We start from the raw sequence: 16,986 nt of genomic DNA, 5'->3' as shown, positions 1-16,986 counted from the left end.
GGCGCAGGCGCGGAGCGGAGCGGGCGGCGCCGGGGAGGGGGCAGGGCGGGGCGGTGGGTGCGCGTGTCGCTGGAGCGGCGGTTGGAGGCGGCGGTTGGAGGCGGTGGCGCGGCGCGGGTGAGGGGACGGGACGGGACGGGACCCGCGGCGCGGGGAGCGCGACGGAGGGGCTGTGGCTGTGGCGAGGAGCGGAGGCGAGGGGCGAGCGGGCCGGCGGGGAGCCCCGGGGCGGCGGCGCGGGCAGGCCCGGCGGCGGGGAGCGGGACTGGGGCCCGGCTGCGAGCGGGGGGGTTGGGGCGGCGCGAGGCGGGCGGGGGAAAGAGAGTTGGGGGAAGCACAGCTGGGGCATGTGAAAATGGAGAGTTAAGTTTACCCAGGTTTTATGAAGGATGGGAGTTTTGGTAGCCATAGCAATAAGTTTCTTTTTTTTTCTTTTTTTTTTTTTTAAGGTGGGCAGCAAGATTTGGCAGGCAGGGACTTGACTGACCCTGGATTGATTAGTTTCAGGATAGATTACACTTGCATTCAGGGTAAATTAACAGACAAAATGAATGTTAGCTTGTTAACTTTTATATGTGCAAAATCAAACTCCTTAGACTTTCTGTTAGCAGATGCACTATTCTTTGTATTTCTCTTGAGCTGTCAAATGTTTCTTTCAGGCTTTAAAACAAGTATCTCCTTTTTGTTTTTCTAGGACTGTACTTGTGTGGGGAGGAAGAAGATTGCATCCATCTTTACAGAAGCTACTGACGACTCACTAAAATGGTAGTTTTCACATGCAGTGCATGTGGAGAGTCGGTGAAGAAAGCACAGGTTGAAAAACATGTGAACATTTGCAGAAGTTGTCACTGCCTTTCTTGCATGGATTGTGGCAAGGATTTCTGGTAGGTAAACAAGGGGAAATAACCTTGCCCACTCAACAGTGGTTGTCACAGTATAAGTTTTTCCAGTGGTATATTAGAATTAAATTTGTCGATTTTTGAATAATTCAAATTTGAATTTAAAAGTATTCATGTTTAATTGTATGGTTTCAGAATTAATCATCTAAGTATGAACAAGGGCTTCTGGTGTTTTCCTCCACTGGCAGAAAGATGTGCAGCAAAACTCACATTTACTTTTCCAGAACAGAAGAGTAAAGAAGCTTTTGCCATCTTTCCTGATGGTATTTGGACATTGGTAGAAGGCTGACAAGAATCATAACAATTTATGTTGCTGCTGGGAAAGCCATAAGCAATAGATAAAGCAGTCAGTGGTACCACCTGAGTATACACATTAAGACCTTTTCTGCAGATTCGATCCTATTTCTGGGCATTGCTAGATGCTACATAATCATTGCTTAAATATTAATTTAAGTATTATGTCACACAAGTGCATACTAAAATTTAAATCTTTTTGTGGTTTGGAAAACTGGAAGTTTCCAAAGCGTTGTACTGGGAAGCAGCCTGAACAGCTGTGTGACTCCAGACCCTTTGAAGTTAGTAGCTGCTGTTTTTACCCATTGTGGTATGTGACCAAAGAAAAACTAAGAAAATGTAAACAGAGTTGCAATTTCTTCTTTTACAATCATAAGTGACAGAACTTTCAGCTTCTGATCATCAACAACTGATATTTATTCTGCTGCTGCAGAGTGAGGTTGGCAGTAGCTTCCAACATTCTAAACATGGTTGTAACTTCTCCGAACTCAGAAGAAAGCAGCGCTACTATCTGCTTTCAAAATATGAATGTACGAATTAATTTATGTAAGAAAATGAGATTGTCCTGTGAAAGAATTATTATACTCAGTAATTCATTAACGAAAGATTAGGATCTGTGTTATGAATTCCTTTTTTGGAGGCGCTGACATGTTGATCAGAAAAAAAAATCCTTAACTGTACTACTACAATACTATATCTGTGTCTAGGAATTAGGCTTTTACAAGCATTTTTTAATATATTTTTCTGATTTTAAAATGTGTCTATTAATGGGAGCAGCAAAACACCAACATTTGCTAATAGCTTTTTTAGAGGTAAGCAAATATTACATGTACCAATGTACAAAAGTTACAGACTCACAAATAAAAGCATCAGTTTACTGAAGACTCAGATCTCATTTTGCATATCAGAAATTTCCACTGAAGGCTCTGATGTGACAGAAATGTAAGCAGTCTTGTAAGCATGTACTTTAAGCATGTTGAACTTTACTCACATAAGTGTGTTGACAGTATTGACGCTTAAATGTACATGATGTCACCTATAAGTTCAGTTTACTGATTACCTAAATGTTACATAGTTTGAGGGAATTAAATACTTCAGTGAACTACAGTTAAAAATCTCTTATGTTCAGGGGTGATGATTACAAGGACCATGTGAAGTGCATAAGTGAAGACCAGAAATATGGTGGTAAAGATTTTGAAGCCAAAACTAACAAAGGAGATGCTAAACAACAGGAGTGGATTCAGGTAACATTTGTAGTATATACAGGTATAATAAATAACTATTAATTCTAATTATTAAAGACTTAAGAGGGGCTATACTACATCAGACCAAAGATCCATTTTTCCCAATATTCACAACATTCTTTTGGCAATTCTTTAGCAGGTCTATTACTCACCCTTGTAAGAAACATACCTTTTGTTTGTTTTGAATCTGCCTCCTACTAGTTTCATTTAATGTCCCCTGAGTCTTGCATACAAAGAGGCATTGATCATTGTCCACCCTCTTCATGCCATGTACGCTTTTGTTGACCTGTCACACATCCCTCCTGCCCTACCCCATCATCTCTGTTCCAGGCTGAGAAGTCCTATCCTGCTCACTTACTCTTCAGATGTAAATTATATCTTTGGTCATTTGTGCCCCTCTCTGAAGTTTTACCAGTTCTACTGTCTCCCTTTTGAGATGAGGTTACCAGAAGCACACATACTTTTCAAGATATGGATGAATCATGGATTTACTGTGTCATAATGGTGTTTTCTTTTTCCTTCTCTCTTCCTTTCTTAACGATCTTTAGCATTTCATCCCCACTTTTTTGCTGCTGATCATTGTGTTGACGTTTTCATGGAACTCATCCAAGATCTTGCTTCTAAGCACTACTTGTTAACTTCAAGCCTGCCATTTTAGATGTGAAGTTAGGATTGTTTTTCCTATGCATGTCACTTTACATTGATTTTTGTAGAATTTAATTCACTTCTTTATTGCCCAGTCATTCATTCTCATAAGGTCTCTCTGAAACTCCTCACAGTCCTTATCCTAAACAGCTTCATATCATCAGGAAAAGTTTCCCACCCTCTTTTTAGATCTTTTGTAAATATGTTGAACAACATGGATTGCAGGAAAATCTCCATTGGAAGGACTATTTTCTCCCACCCCTTCTGTCCTATCCTTTTAAGTAGTTATTTATCCTGTACAAAGACCTACCCTTTTATGGCTACTTAGTTTCCTTAAAAGTTTTTGGGAAGGAAATCTCAAATATGTTTTAAAAACCCCATTAGATATAATTAGCTAGATCACCTTTATCCACAGATTTGTTGTCTTTTCAGAAAATGAGTTTGTCAGGGCATCCTTTTACAAAAGCCACACTGATGCTTCTGAAGGAGATTGTATTTATCCAATGAATCTGTTATTTATTGTAGTTTCTACTATTATACCTGGTGAAATTTCACAGCCTCCCAGAACCCTTTTTTAAAAATTGGTATGACAGTTACTACCTTCCAGAATTCAGTTAAGGTCTCACGTGATGCATCTTAAGGCTATATCTTTCTTTAAACCCATATGTTTTGCCCAGCATGCTTTATCTTAAAAAATAATGCATGTCCTAAATAACAGTCAGAAAATAAAAGTGGGCAGTCCTAGCGCCCCAACGATAAAGCACTTCAAGTGCTGGCCTTGTTTTTATGGTGACAGCATTGCAAATGTAGCAGGCCCTAAACCTGAGAGGAGTAGGCCAATGCATTTTAGCTCTGCTTTTTAGGAGCCTGGAGGTGACAATTAATTCTTTTTCTGGAAAAAGTGTTTGTCACATGATGTAAAAAGGAGGTAAAAACAAACGCCCCAAATTTAGTAAGAAGTAATTCTTGGGAAGTCAAGGGAAGATTTTGGCAATCTTTTCAGGTCACAACTACAGAGAGGACAATATATTAGTTACACGTGCAGTGATGTTAATAAGTAGATATAAGTTTTGAACTGCATGATCCTGTGTCATTATCTGTGTGGTTTAGTGGTACAGTTGACAGCAGTTAGTATCTCAAACATAATTATCTGCTATAAACTAAGAACACAATCCACCAAAGTACTGAGCTACATGCATAGTCAGGGCATATGAATGATACCACTAAAGTCAACAAGATCAGTGTCGTTGTTGAGACTACATGTTGTCCGAGTGCTTTTCTCCAAGGCAGCCCGATATGGATGCTATTGCAATGAATATTGTTAGCCTTCTGCAGTAAGTGCTTTCTACACAGGTAGCTGAGAGATTATTACAAAGCATCCTTGTCTAGGTAGTCTGGCAGTTTGACAAAACCTTTCAGTAGCAGATTATCAGAATTACAGGAAGCTCTCCAGTGTCCGGTGGCTACATTTTTAAGTCAGGGGAAGCTCAGAGTATAGCATGAACTTTTTTTATTCCCCCAAGCAGCAGTGCTGGTTTAAGTAACTCTGCCACGAGGCCCTGGCCTAACCTCCTCCGTTGTTCTGTTGTGCTGGCACAAGCAGCATAGGAATAAGCCTGAGTGGCCTGTAGGGGCATTAATGGCTGTTGAAGCTGGCAGGGCTGCGTAAAGAAGTGTATTTCAAACAGTGACCTCAAAGATAACCTGCTTTTCACAATTAACTCCAGAAGTCTGCAAGAGCCAGTCAGTTGACAGTGTCTTTTCCTGTTAATAGTACTGTCCTTTTCACAGTACAAATTTCCCCTATATGATATAGTTACTTTAAGTATTAAAAATGTTTTTATTCAGGTTGCAAGTTGTAAGCATTGATGAGCAGTCCTCTTGCCTTCACTTAGTATATTTGTAAATATTTGTACAGATAACTTTGAAACTTATGTGCTCTTATGATAAAACTAAAAGTTAGTGTTTTCCTTGTGCTTATTGTACGCTTTCAGCAGGCTATACAGTCTTTGGGTACTAGGTGATTTCTGTCCCATGTGTTTCTGACTTGCATACCTTGCATATGTCATTTGATCATTTTGCATCTTCCCTGATTAATTTTGGTTTTCTTCATTCAGAAAATTCATGAAGTAATGAAAAAGCCAAACATCAGCCCTAAAGTGCGGAACATTTTGGAGCAAATGCGTGTTTTTGATAATATTCCAAGAAAAAAAGTAAAATTTCAGGTATGTTTTAAGAGAGATTTGTAGTGATCCATGCATTGAACTTAAAAATAGACTTTTTTAGCAAGTGCCATGCTCTTTGTTAACAAATTGTACAAATTGCTTATCTGACCATCTGTAAACAGATGTGTAATAGCCATGTTGCAAATAGGCAGTGTTTATAAAATATTTTTCCTTGCATAAAAGGCCTCAGTGTATGTAATTTTCATTAGGAAATAAGCAAGAGACTGATAGAGTTGTTTGTCAGACTTGGAGCCCTGCAAGCGTAATCTCCCTTTGTAAGCTTGTTCTTTTTTTAACACCATTTTTTCTATTTGCTATTTTTATTGAGTGTCCAAATTCTTAGCCATGCTTTCTTATAACTGTGGTTTTGTTTTTGCCTTGTAAAGGCAAGACACTGTTTCTTTGGGAGTTTTCCTGTTGCTCAGCATTCTGACTGAATCTCCCACACAAGATGCTTCACTGAATTTTTGCTTCACAGCCACAGCAGATTCCAAATGTTTTATGTGGTATGGGTAAAGAATTACTGACAAGTGAGCCTATTTTTTTTCTGTTCTGTGCCTCAGATTGTGAGGCTGAGAGAGGACCATGATTGTTTCCAGATCATCCAAATAGAACATATTAGTGCTGTGGTGAAATCGCTGCTAGAGAGCTGAAGGTTAGAATAGTTTTTTACAAAATTAATGTTTTAAGCAAAGGAAATGATGTTGAGAAGCCTTTTTCTTTTTGGTAAGACATGTTGCAGTGGAGGATTAAAAGTTTTTGCAGAGCATTGTTCCACTTTACTAGTGTAGCTTTCCCAGGCTTCTGGTTCCAATGCAAAAATCTTCACATTAGGTTTTACTTAGAACTCTGCATTTCTGAAAGTTGGTCTAGCGATGATAGTGTGAGCATACTATAAATAGAAATTTGCTGCTGTGTTTTCATTTATTATTCATTTATTATTGCAGGAAGTCCTGCAATAGCCCCAACAACTTTCAAATGTTTTCATTCAGAGACTTGTTTAAATTTTACTTTTCTGTAATAAACTATCCATTTAGGAACATGATCATTTGTCCAATAAATAAATAAGTAAATTATAATAAATATAAATCTTAGTATTTTAACTAACAGAAACAGTCAAAAGGTTTAGTAGGAGATTAGTGTAAACTCCCTATGAATCATTTCAGAAGGAATGATTAATTTCCAGACTTCACCAAGAATCAAATATATGGTAATGAAGATAAAATAGGAGATACACCCTTTAAGCTGTTGGGTTTTTTTTCCTGCACAGAATTGGATGAAGAACAGCTTAAGAATCACTGACAGCACTTTGCAAGACCAAGTGTGGGATATTTTTTCTGGAGCAACCAGAAATGTAAGTTTGGTTAGAGGTACAACATCTTACAAAAAGAATGCAGTCAAAAATGCTAGGAGAACCTTACAGTCTCCTTTTGGAATTGTTAGCAGAAACATTGTCTCGTATTGTTACAATGGATTGTTTTTTATGTGTTACACTGTAATATACCTAGACTAAATTACAAAATTGTGGAGCATATTGTTGCTGAAGTAGCTGTGCATACTGGGCAGGTTATGATCAAGCATGGACACAGTGACAAAATTGTACTAATCAGAAAGCTAATTTAACTTTATGCTATGCTACTAATACATAAGGAAAGGAAAAAATAATGTTTTTGTTATTAATCTTTGGTTCCAGTCTTTTACCATATACTAAGAAGGAATAGAACAACCTATTTTCAGACCTTTATTGGCCTCAAATTAACATGTATCAGAGTAGGAAATTAACAGCATCTAATTTAGCCAGCCTTTTATAGAGTTAGTGGAGAGAGATGAGGTCCCCCAGTTTGTGGTGTGAATTCCTCCCAGTTCTGTGTCCAAATTCTGGATTCATGCTGACCTCTTTCTTGACATCTACTTCCTTGCTATTTCAGAATTATCTTGGTAAGTTTTCATAGGTTTATTTTTATTTTGTTAGATTTATTACTGCTACTGGAAAGCTGTTACAAAACCTGACTTCTCTGTTGATGTAAACACACTGCCCCTCCCCCAGTATCCCTTGAGGAAGAGTGCAGGCATAGCTTAGATACAAATCTCTTGCTAATCATGCTGTTCCTGATTTTATGATTCTGACAAAGATTTTAATTAAGTCTATTGTTTGTAGCTTTTTTGGAGAATCGATATACCATGGACAGGAATGGAAGAAATACATCTTTTTAAGGAATGAATAATAAACTCTGGGCACTGAATTTCACATATATTATCTTGCTAGAATATTAGTATGGAGTTGCTACAAATTCAGTAAAACCATAACAGCTCATTCTCAGTTTAACTGATTTCTTTTAATAAATCTTGAATCTGAACAATTATTTTATTTAAATACAGGTAAACAATTTAAATTTTCCATAGAATACAGTATTCACTTAATATGTATCAACTTTCTGGCTCAGATCATTTTCAATCCACTTTTAAGAGTATATATACGCTTTGTAATACATGGCTTGAAATGTTGTATGTACTCAAAAGCACAAATTTTAGATGTAATTTAAATTGAATTGAGAATACTGACATGAAAAATGTCAGTATTAAGTTGCTTATATAAACAAATATTCTCTTTCCAAACAGCCACATTAACATTCAGATTTAATAATTCAAAGATAAAAATGTTTGTTAATATATTAATTTTTCAAATAAATTATTATAAGCCTAGGAATAAATCCACACGTGTTAAGGTGAGAAAAGTACGATTAAAAGTACCAGCAGTGCCTTTGCTGACATCAGGCATTAATAGAGTTTGTAGTCTCAGACATATCCCAAATCAGAAAATTGCAAGACAAAACTAAGATTGTTACTCAAGTGCTGTATATTTGGGAATGGCTGGTGTATTTTGCTGTGATATGCTGTATTTTGTCTGCATAAATCCAAAAAAGTTGTCTACCCTTAATTAAATATAGCAAATCCATATTAAAAAAATTAAATATACATTTATTTGATCTGTGCATTCCCTATCGCTTGTGTTCTGATGTTGTGATTAACAGTGGTCATTCAGAGAGGTGTCTTTGCCTGCTAACTACAATATTTTCATTTAGGAAGTACCTAATGCTCTGTGTCACCTTATTCTTGTTTTTTGGTATTCACATAAATCTTTGTTCCTGGAAATTCTGATGCTACATTTAAATACATTGTGAATTGCAGATTTAAATGTCTAAGTAATTTATTTAATATATTGATATATAATGTAAGATGTATTTTGATACACTGAAAAACAAAATTAAGTAGAACAAGAAATTATATCTGTTGTAAAATAACATTTCTCTTGTGATGTTAAGGTAATTAGCATTTAGGCTGTTAAGTTAGAAGACTTATCAGCCACACTATGTATTGCTATTTTCCACATAGCTGGTGTCACTTTGTGTAACCAACTTGCTTGATTTCAGGATATTAGTGTTCTTCATTAATGATATAGTAGAGAAAAGTTGCTCTGTCAAAAAGGCATGTAAAAATTGTAATAACCTGTCTTTCAGCAAAAGATTTCAAGTGAAAAAAAACAAGATAAGCCACAACAGAAGGAAGAAGGCCAGTCTGCAGAAAGTGGGAAAAAAACAATTGGAGAAGAAAATGGAATTACAGATGACAAAATTGAGAGGAAAAAAAGTAAGAGAGAAAGAAAAGAAGAGAGACAAAAGAACAAAAAGAAGGAGAAAAAAGAACTGAAATTAGAAAACCAGCTAGCAAGCTCAGAAACAAAAAAGAATAAAAAGTCCAAAAAAGGAAAGGAAAGTATGGAGAATGAATTCGACATAAATGGAAATGGCTGTCAAAGTGAAATGGAAGAAGAAACAAATGTAAAGAAACGCAAACGTAAACATGCAGAAGGTATTTATCTTAATCATTACACTTATATTATTGTTTGTTTTCAAGAGAAGACTTTTTGCAATGCCTTTAAAGCTCAGTAACCTACATTAGGAGAGTATTTTAAGTAATACATAAATTACATATACAATTTTTTTTAAAAACTATGGTTGCGCAGTCCTTTCCTTTTACAAAATCTGAACCTCTTAGCAAATATAACCTCCTGTTACAAGAACAGAAACTTTTTTAGTCACATTTGAAGTTTTCTTCTAGGTTTTTTTTTTGCACGTATGTTTATTTTTATTCTATTTCATTGATAGAGGAACCTCATATCACAACAAAGAGAATGAAAAATGAAAACACTTCAGGAGACATGGGAATGGAAGAAAACACCAATGCCAGTGAAGAAAGTGTGGGAACAGAAAAAGGTATTCTTAAAGGGGGATTCTGGACAGTTATAATGAAATAATTTGATAGGTTTATAATTTTGCCAAAAGGCTAAAGCAGTATGTAAATACACAGTTTTTGCAGCAGGCCATGCAATAAATTATGCCTCAGTCATAACATACACATATCTGCTCCAGGTAAAGCATTCTATGTTACAGGTATACTTGTTGCTGAATTACTTCCCTTATATGTTGCTTCTGCTATTCTGGCTACCTTGGCAGTCCTGAGCCTAGTTGTTGAAGTAGTATGTTACTGGTTCTTCATGGCTGTCCTACTAGTAATTTTCAGAAACAGCCTACCTGCCTTTATGCTGAAGACATTCTGCTGTTGTAGGGTCAGAAAGACAGCAATGAACTGTCCTGGTAGCTGAGCTGGTTCTAAAATTAGTAGATTGAAAGTTAGTTCCTACTAGGGAAGAAGGCCTAGAAATACCAAATATTAATAATGCTGTTATGTGCCTAATTATGTTGTAGGCAAATTCAACTGGAAAGGAATCATCAAAGCTGTTCTGAAACAGGCTCCAGACAATGAAATTTCGATTAAAAAATTAAGAAAAAAGGTACAGTACAGTATTACTTTTTAAATCTACTTTGGTAAAAATTTTTTGCAATGCTTATCTTTGTAAAATTCTTTCACATATAAACAGAAAAAGTTTGACGTTATTTAACAGAACACCAGTTGATAGTATGGTAACTGGACATATTCTTTAGAGCTTACTAGGATACAGAGGAAATTCAGTGCTAATTCCGCAAGGATTAATAGCATAATAGATTCCTTGCTACTTTTAATTCAGTGATATGAATGTGATATGAATGAATCATCTTGTTAACTCAAAACTGTTCCTTTTTGTTTGTGCAGGTTATAGCTCAGTATTATGCAGTAGCTGGCGAACATCACAAATCAGAAGAGGATATTCTAGTCATATTTAATAAGAAAGTCAGTAATAATCCCAAATTTAGAGTTTTAAAGGACAAAGTTAAACTTCTGAAATAAGAATTTTCAAACCTTTTGTAACCTTCTCATTTTAGACTTGCAGACTGAGTCAAATTCTTCTGTCAGGTATGCAAACACTATGTTCATTGGTCTCAATTTAAATTGTTTGTGTATGTGAGAGCAGAATTTAACTTTCCTGGATTCCTCCCCCCCCCCCCCTTTTTAAACTTATCACAGAATGTTTGGGAAGTGCTGCATATCTGTTTTCAGATATTTTATTTTTTGATTTTATGGAAAATGTCTATTTTTTATACAACTTTCAAGAGGCAATGAAAATAATTGCTACCTACTGTATTAAAATTCTTCCACTGATGGATATAATTTATAGGTAAGAATGTTTATCAAAACCTGGGTTGTTTGGCATTTTTGCAGAAACTATTGTAAGAAGACAAATATGATTTTCATGTTCAAAAACTCACCATGAAATAAATGTTCTACGTTACAGTTAGAGATGGCATCACTGATATCCCCTTTATACACCATAGCTTGTATATGCAGGCTTTTATAACCTGTTAAATTTGTATTGTAAAATGTATTATCAAGCTTGTATATGTAATATTGCCCATTCAATGAAAATTTCCTTAGCGACTGAGCTAACTGTATATGCAAAGCAACTTTAATGTTTAATTAGTAATGCAGTTGAATTCAATATAAGTGATGTCACATGGACTAAAAACTGACAGACTAAACAAATGGCTTTAAAACACCATCTTAAATACCATAAATCTTGCCAGTTGTTTTCATGATTGTATAAAAGACTATCCATTCATTAAATTCACAAATAGTACTAAATTGGAGGAGAGCATTATATTGCAGTCACAGAAACAATTAAAAAAAAAAATCTTACAAATAGGTAAGAAACAGTTGTGTGGAGAAAGTTACTTGAAGTTATAGGGTTTTAACCAAATTCAAAATCCTTCCAAGGTAGGGAGGTTTTATACCATGAAGTGATCTCTTAAGAACAGTGATTGAAACCTAGTGAAAATTTCTTCAAGTAGATGCTATGCTGTTCTGGAAAATTGCATAGTGGTTCCAAGAAACTACATCGGTATACTTTTATAAAAATCCCTGATTAAAATATCTGAATTTATAGAAATATTGAATATATTAAAAGTATAAATGTGAAAACTTTAACTATCTGATACACTGGGTCCAGTCTCTTTCTTCATATATATTTTTGTTTTGTTCATAATAAAAATTGCAATCAAAAATGTCTAATTAAGATCTTCTCACTAAGTGGTTGTTGTCAGTTCATGAAAAGGCCTTTGAAGATAAGTGATTAAAATGTATTTATGTTCATGGAGAAACTTCTGAAAGTTGTTTTAACAAATTTCAAAAATCAGGGTTTTTTTCAATTTAGGAAGGAACATATAAAAGAATAAGGTCTTGTCAGTAAAATTAAAATGAATAGTTCTGATGATTTTTTCACTGTATTTGTTTTACAACAACTATGTTACATTAAGGTCTTAGATGGCTGTTACAGTAATGATTATAGGGTTTAATTTTTTTCATTAGCATTCATTCCAAGTTATGTCAGTCCCTTGTATTTTTCATCTTCCATTCTCACTGTCATAATGTGTGGTTGATGCAAATATATAGAAACTACATTTGCTCTGCTTTACAAGAACCCAGACTATCATTAGCCATGACAGCAGCTGCTGCCTATACCCATTTCTGCTGCTGCAACTGTGGGTGCTAATTCTGTGCCGCGCCTCCAACCTCTTCTCCCTATCACAAATTGTCAAACTAAGATCTGAAGTCTCTGTCCTGCACTTTGGAATGCCAGTCCCACGCCCACAAGCCGGGACTGTCGTCTTGCCTGTCTGCCTCCACTCTCATCAGCTGTCTGGCTCTGCCTGCCTTTGTGCCAGCATGTGTCTTGCAGCTCAAGTCAACTTCTGAACAGGCCCACAGAAGCCATCTCTCTGCTGTGATTTGTTTACTAGCAATGCTGGCCATACTACAGTTTGGAAACTCCTGCACTGCATTATCTGCACATTTTTTCATATAGACCTCCGTTGGTCTTGACCTGCTTATGAACGCAGCTGCATCTTTTTTCTTTTTCAAACTGCTAAAGGCAGTCTGGATTGTTTATGAATTTAAAAAGAAAACGATTCACAGCAAATTCTTGTGTCAGAGTTTGTTGCAAGTTACTTAACAGCTTCGGAGAATGACAGCATTTACTGCTCATGGAAAGCATCAACGTTTTTCAATACTTTGTAAGTTAGTGTATTTTTCTTTCTGAATGATCCTGGAAGTAGTGTAATAAGCAAGAGGAGTCTATGCCACTAATTATAATCACTACAAGTCCATGCATAGTAACAATACTGACATACAGCTCTCCAGTAGAAAAAGATCTCTGTGTTTTTTTTTAATTAGAGAATTAATAGATTTGTCAGAGGACAGAAATTGGAGTTTCCACTTCCAAAAGACTGGAGCTTTAATTTACTGCTATAATGTCTCTGTCAGATTGAGGTTACCATGTTCTTTAAAACTACCAATTTAGTGGTAATCATTTCAGATGGAGGCATACTCCCTTGCAGACCATTATTTGGAATTTTTCATGAAGGCAAAAAGCCAGTAAGCCCTACCTACTTTCATTTCAAAGATGATTAATCAATACCAATATTTACCAGTATTTTTTTTAAATCCCATGGATCTGTTGCAATGAAGTTATGTACCTTGGATGCTCTTTTGTTTTAAGCATTTTTAGTACAACCTTAAGATTTCGCAAATCAAAGAGGCCAACAGTATCAATTTATGTGTGGATTTCTGATTGCATTCAAATAGCATATTGTTTAATATGATTATTCCAGCTAGTATATGAGCACAGCAGGGCACAACCAACAGTGGTAATTTGGAAATATGTACAGCAGCTTTTTGGACTTCAATCAGTACGTTCATTAAACATTATTATCTGATCCCAGCTTCAAGGTCAGATGATTAATTTGACTGAGCAGTTCTTAAATCCTCCTTTGAGTGACTTTTGGGTCTATCACCTTCAAAAATAACAAGATTAACATCCATACATGCATGTAGTTGAAGAAGGAATATCTAACTTATAGTAACAGATGGTTCTAGATGTTCTGCATATGCTGATGCCATGACTCCATCCCTCCTTTTTGCTCTTCCTTCTTTCATCATCTACATCAACTACAGCAGGCCACTGCCGTTGATGCTATGGTTGATGCCCATGGAAATTTAGCTGACAACATCCACATTTGACCTTTTAAAGAAATTTGGCAACGGGTGCAGAATGAACCAGAAAGTTCATCATCTATGATTTAGGTTCTCAGCAGTGAAGTCAGTTGGTACAGGAAAGATGCAAGTGTATCTGTCCTGCACACTACTGAGCTCCTCTTCAAATACATGCAAAGTACAGAACATTTAAAAGAACTGCCATGACTGAAAACTAAGCAGACCTTTATTTTAACATTTTATCTGACAAAACAGCTAGGATAGTAGAGTTTCTTTCAATAGCATGACATTGTACTGGGCTTGTGTTGCCATGGGAAGGTTTTATCACCAGAACTATTATCTTCATTTCCTGTAGCATTTCGTCATAAAACCATCAAAACCACATCTGAGTTATGATACAGCTGAATTGTGTACCTGGGGAGATCCAGCAAAATCTAGCACAAGATGATATGACTGCATCCTATTAAATCAATTACAGGATTTTTGTCGGGAGGTCTGTTTGGTTCTGTGATTGTAAGCGCTTGTACCTCAGATATTATGAAGCATGTTTTAGCAAGCTTCGAGACAGAAAACTGGTATCTATGGAGGATTATCAGTGTAAGATATCTTAATTCATACTATTTGATCATTTGCACACAGTGGCAGAACTTCCCATGTTCTTGAGGTAGCTTTGCTTTCAGTTCTCTTATAACATTCCTGTATTGCTTTCTACTCTGGTATCTTCCCAGATCTAATACACCTTATCTCTTGGTACACAAACTTGCTGTGGAGTTCAGATAATATTAGTAATATGCTGTTCATTAAATTAAAACCTAAGTGTTAGTGTTTGAACATCAAACAAATCAAAAAGCTGAAGACCTGCAGCAACTCCTGAAGTTCTTTAGACCAGATATTTTTAGAGCAGCATCACCTTTTTCATGATTAGTTTCTATTTTATTATACTATGTTTATGCTTTCGGAACAATAGGGGTATTGCTGAATAGCATTAGGCCATGGCAACGTGACAGAATCACGTGACTGAAAGACACTCATCTTTTGTTGTGTTTTTCTCTCTGGGAATCAACAGTAATATTCAGAAAGGCACTTTATTATTTTGCAGCTGCCATTTTAGATTCTGAGGAAAAGAGAGGGAGCCCCTCCAAACTTTTGCTGAAGCAGAAAAGCTACTGTAAAATCATGTAACTAAAAAAAGTACATAAGAACATAACTGTCAGTTCTGCTTTGGGCATTTTCTAATTTAAACGCATGAATTTATAACATTAAAGCTATTATTTTAATGTAGTTTGTATAGAATAAATAAAAATGCAAATTGTTATTATACTGACAAGAACAGGAAATTTTTTACTTAAGTGCTTTAATATTAAAAGTTTTAAATACTTTAAGTTTTAAAACTATTAAATATTCAGTTATACTTGTTCTGTTTCAAAAAAGGTGAAATGCAAAAACAATTAAAACTAATTTTAGTAATTTTCCTTAACAGTTTTCTAGCATTCACTTAGTCCTGTAACTACAGGAAATTTCTTTAACGTAACATGGACCAAAGTACTGAAAAGTTATTGCAAGAGAATGTTTGTATAAAGCTTCACTTAACATTTATGACAAACTGACAAGATCATGAGAATTTTTTTTACTTTCTTTTCCAGAAATTACATGTTGAGCTTTCATTGTCCTTTTTGTAGTAATAACAATAATAATTTTTATGTATATTATGTATGAGTGCAGCTAACAGAGTCAGCGAACAGACGCAGCAGTTTGCGCAGCAGTTTGCGCAGAAGGGCGCATGAAGGTACCTTCGTTTCTGTTCCCTGTGGTGTACGCTTCCTCAAGTATGGTCGTGACACACCACAGAGCGCGTTCCCCAGTGGCTGTTGGAGTTGCTGTGTCAGAGGCTGGGACCCAGACCGACCCTCTGACAGCAGATGCAGCTCCACAGGTCTCAGGCTGCAGGGAGTGCTTGGGGCCTCTCCGGGAGGCCTGGGCTGGCAGCCAGCTCTCCTGCAGGAGGTGTGCTGCTGTTGACGAGCTGTGTCGTCAAGTAAGGGAGTTACGGGAGGAGGTCAGTAGGCTGCGCAGCATCCGAGAAGATGAGCAAGAGATAGACAGGGTATTCTTGGAGACTGTGCAGCTTTGGGAGTCCCAACCCCCCACAGCAGTGGAGTTGCCAGAGGGCTCTGKGCCRTGTGAAAYGGTACATCRTAACAYCRTAGAAGAAGGCTGGAAACTGGTCACTGCTCGTGGGAGGAGAAAGGCTCCTACTCCTCCCGAAGACTTGCAGCTGCAGAACAGGTTTAGTGCCCTCCAGGATGAGGAGGAGATGGGCATGACTGCAAGGGGAGTAACTGGGACAACAGACCCTGTGCCTTGCCGGAACGCCTGGAAGAAGCGGCGGGTGATTGTTGTGTGGGACTCCCTGCTGCAGGGGATGGAGGCATCTCTCTGCCGACCTGACCTCATGTCTAGAGAGGTTTGTGGCCTGCCAGGGGCTCGTGTGAGAGACGTCATGGAAAGACTGCCTAGACTCGTCCATTCTTCGGACTATTACCCACTGCTGCTCTTCCATGTGGGYGCCAATGACACCAAGGGCAAACTGGAGACCATCAAGCAGGATTTCAGAGCTCTGGGGATGGTGGTCAAGGGTCTGGGAGCCCAGGTCATCTTCTCCTCAATCCTGCCAGTGAGGAGGATGGATGAGAGGAGGAGGAGACGAACTTTCCAAGTTAACGACTGGCTGCACCGCTGGTGTTGGCAACAGGGTTTTGGTTTCTACAACCATGGGACTCTGTTTGAAGATCGACAACTGCTTGGGAGAGATGGGATTCGCCTCACTAAGCGGGGCATGCGTGTTTTTGCCAACAGGTTGGCCAGCCTGGTAAGGAGGGCTTTAAACTAGGAAGGACGGGGGAAGGGGAGAGTTATAGTGACAGGGTAGTTGGCAAAAGACAGCTCAAGTCAGGATGCCTCCAGCAGGTGAATGCAGCCAGGGAAGTGCTCATGGGATGTGGCTATGGAGGATCCTCTTTTACCCCTCCTGGGAAACCTGCATGCTCGATCACCTCCCTGAAATGCCTGTACACCAATGCACGCAGCATGGGGAACAAACAGGAAGAACTAGAGATGTGTGTGCGGTCGCAGGGCCATGATCTCATTGCCATTACAGAGACATGGTGGGATAGCTCGCATGACTGGAGTGCCGTC

General features: G+C 37.4%; 1 protein-coding gene across 1 annotated transcript; it reads left to right on the top strand.

Annotated features, from left to right (window-relative positions):
* Nucleotides 1–41: 41 nt before the first annotated feature.
* Nucleotides 42–11,735, top strand: LYAR (Ly1 antibody reactive). The gene is made up of 9 exons (XM_026077809.1): nt 42–117; nt 695–884; nt 2,323–2,437; nt 5,200–5,307; nt 6,578–6,661; nt 8,826–9,177; nt 9,474–9,581; nt 10,074–10,159; nt 10,459–11,735. The coding sequence occupies exons 2-9, from the start codon at nt 763–765 to the stop codon at nt 10,591–10,593; spliced, it is 1,110 nt and encodes a 369-aa protein (XP_025933594.1). The 5' UTR covers nt 42–117; nt 695–762; the 3' UTR covers nt 10,594–11,735.
* Nucleotides 11,736–16,986: the final 5,251 nt, after the last annotated feature.

Source organism: Apteryx rowi, unplaced genomic scaffold, assembly GCF_003343035.1.
Source record: "Apteryx rowi isolate R43461 unplaced genomic scaffold, aptRow1 scaffold_462, whole genome shotgun sequence".
NCBI lineage: Eukaryota > Metazoa > Chordata > Aves > Apterygiformes > Apterygidae > Apteryx > Apteryx rowi.
This window is presented reverse-complemented; position numbering and strand designations above follow the sequence as displayed.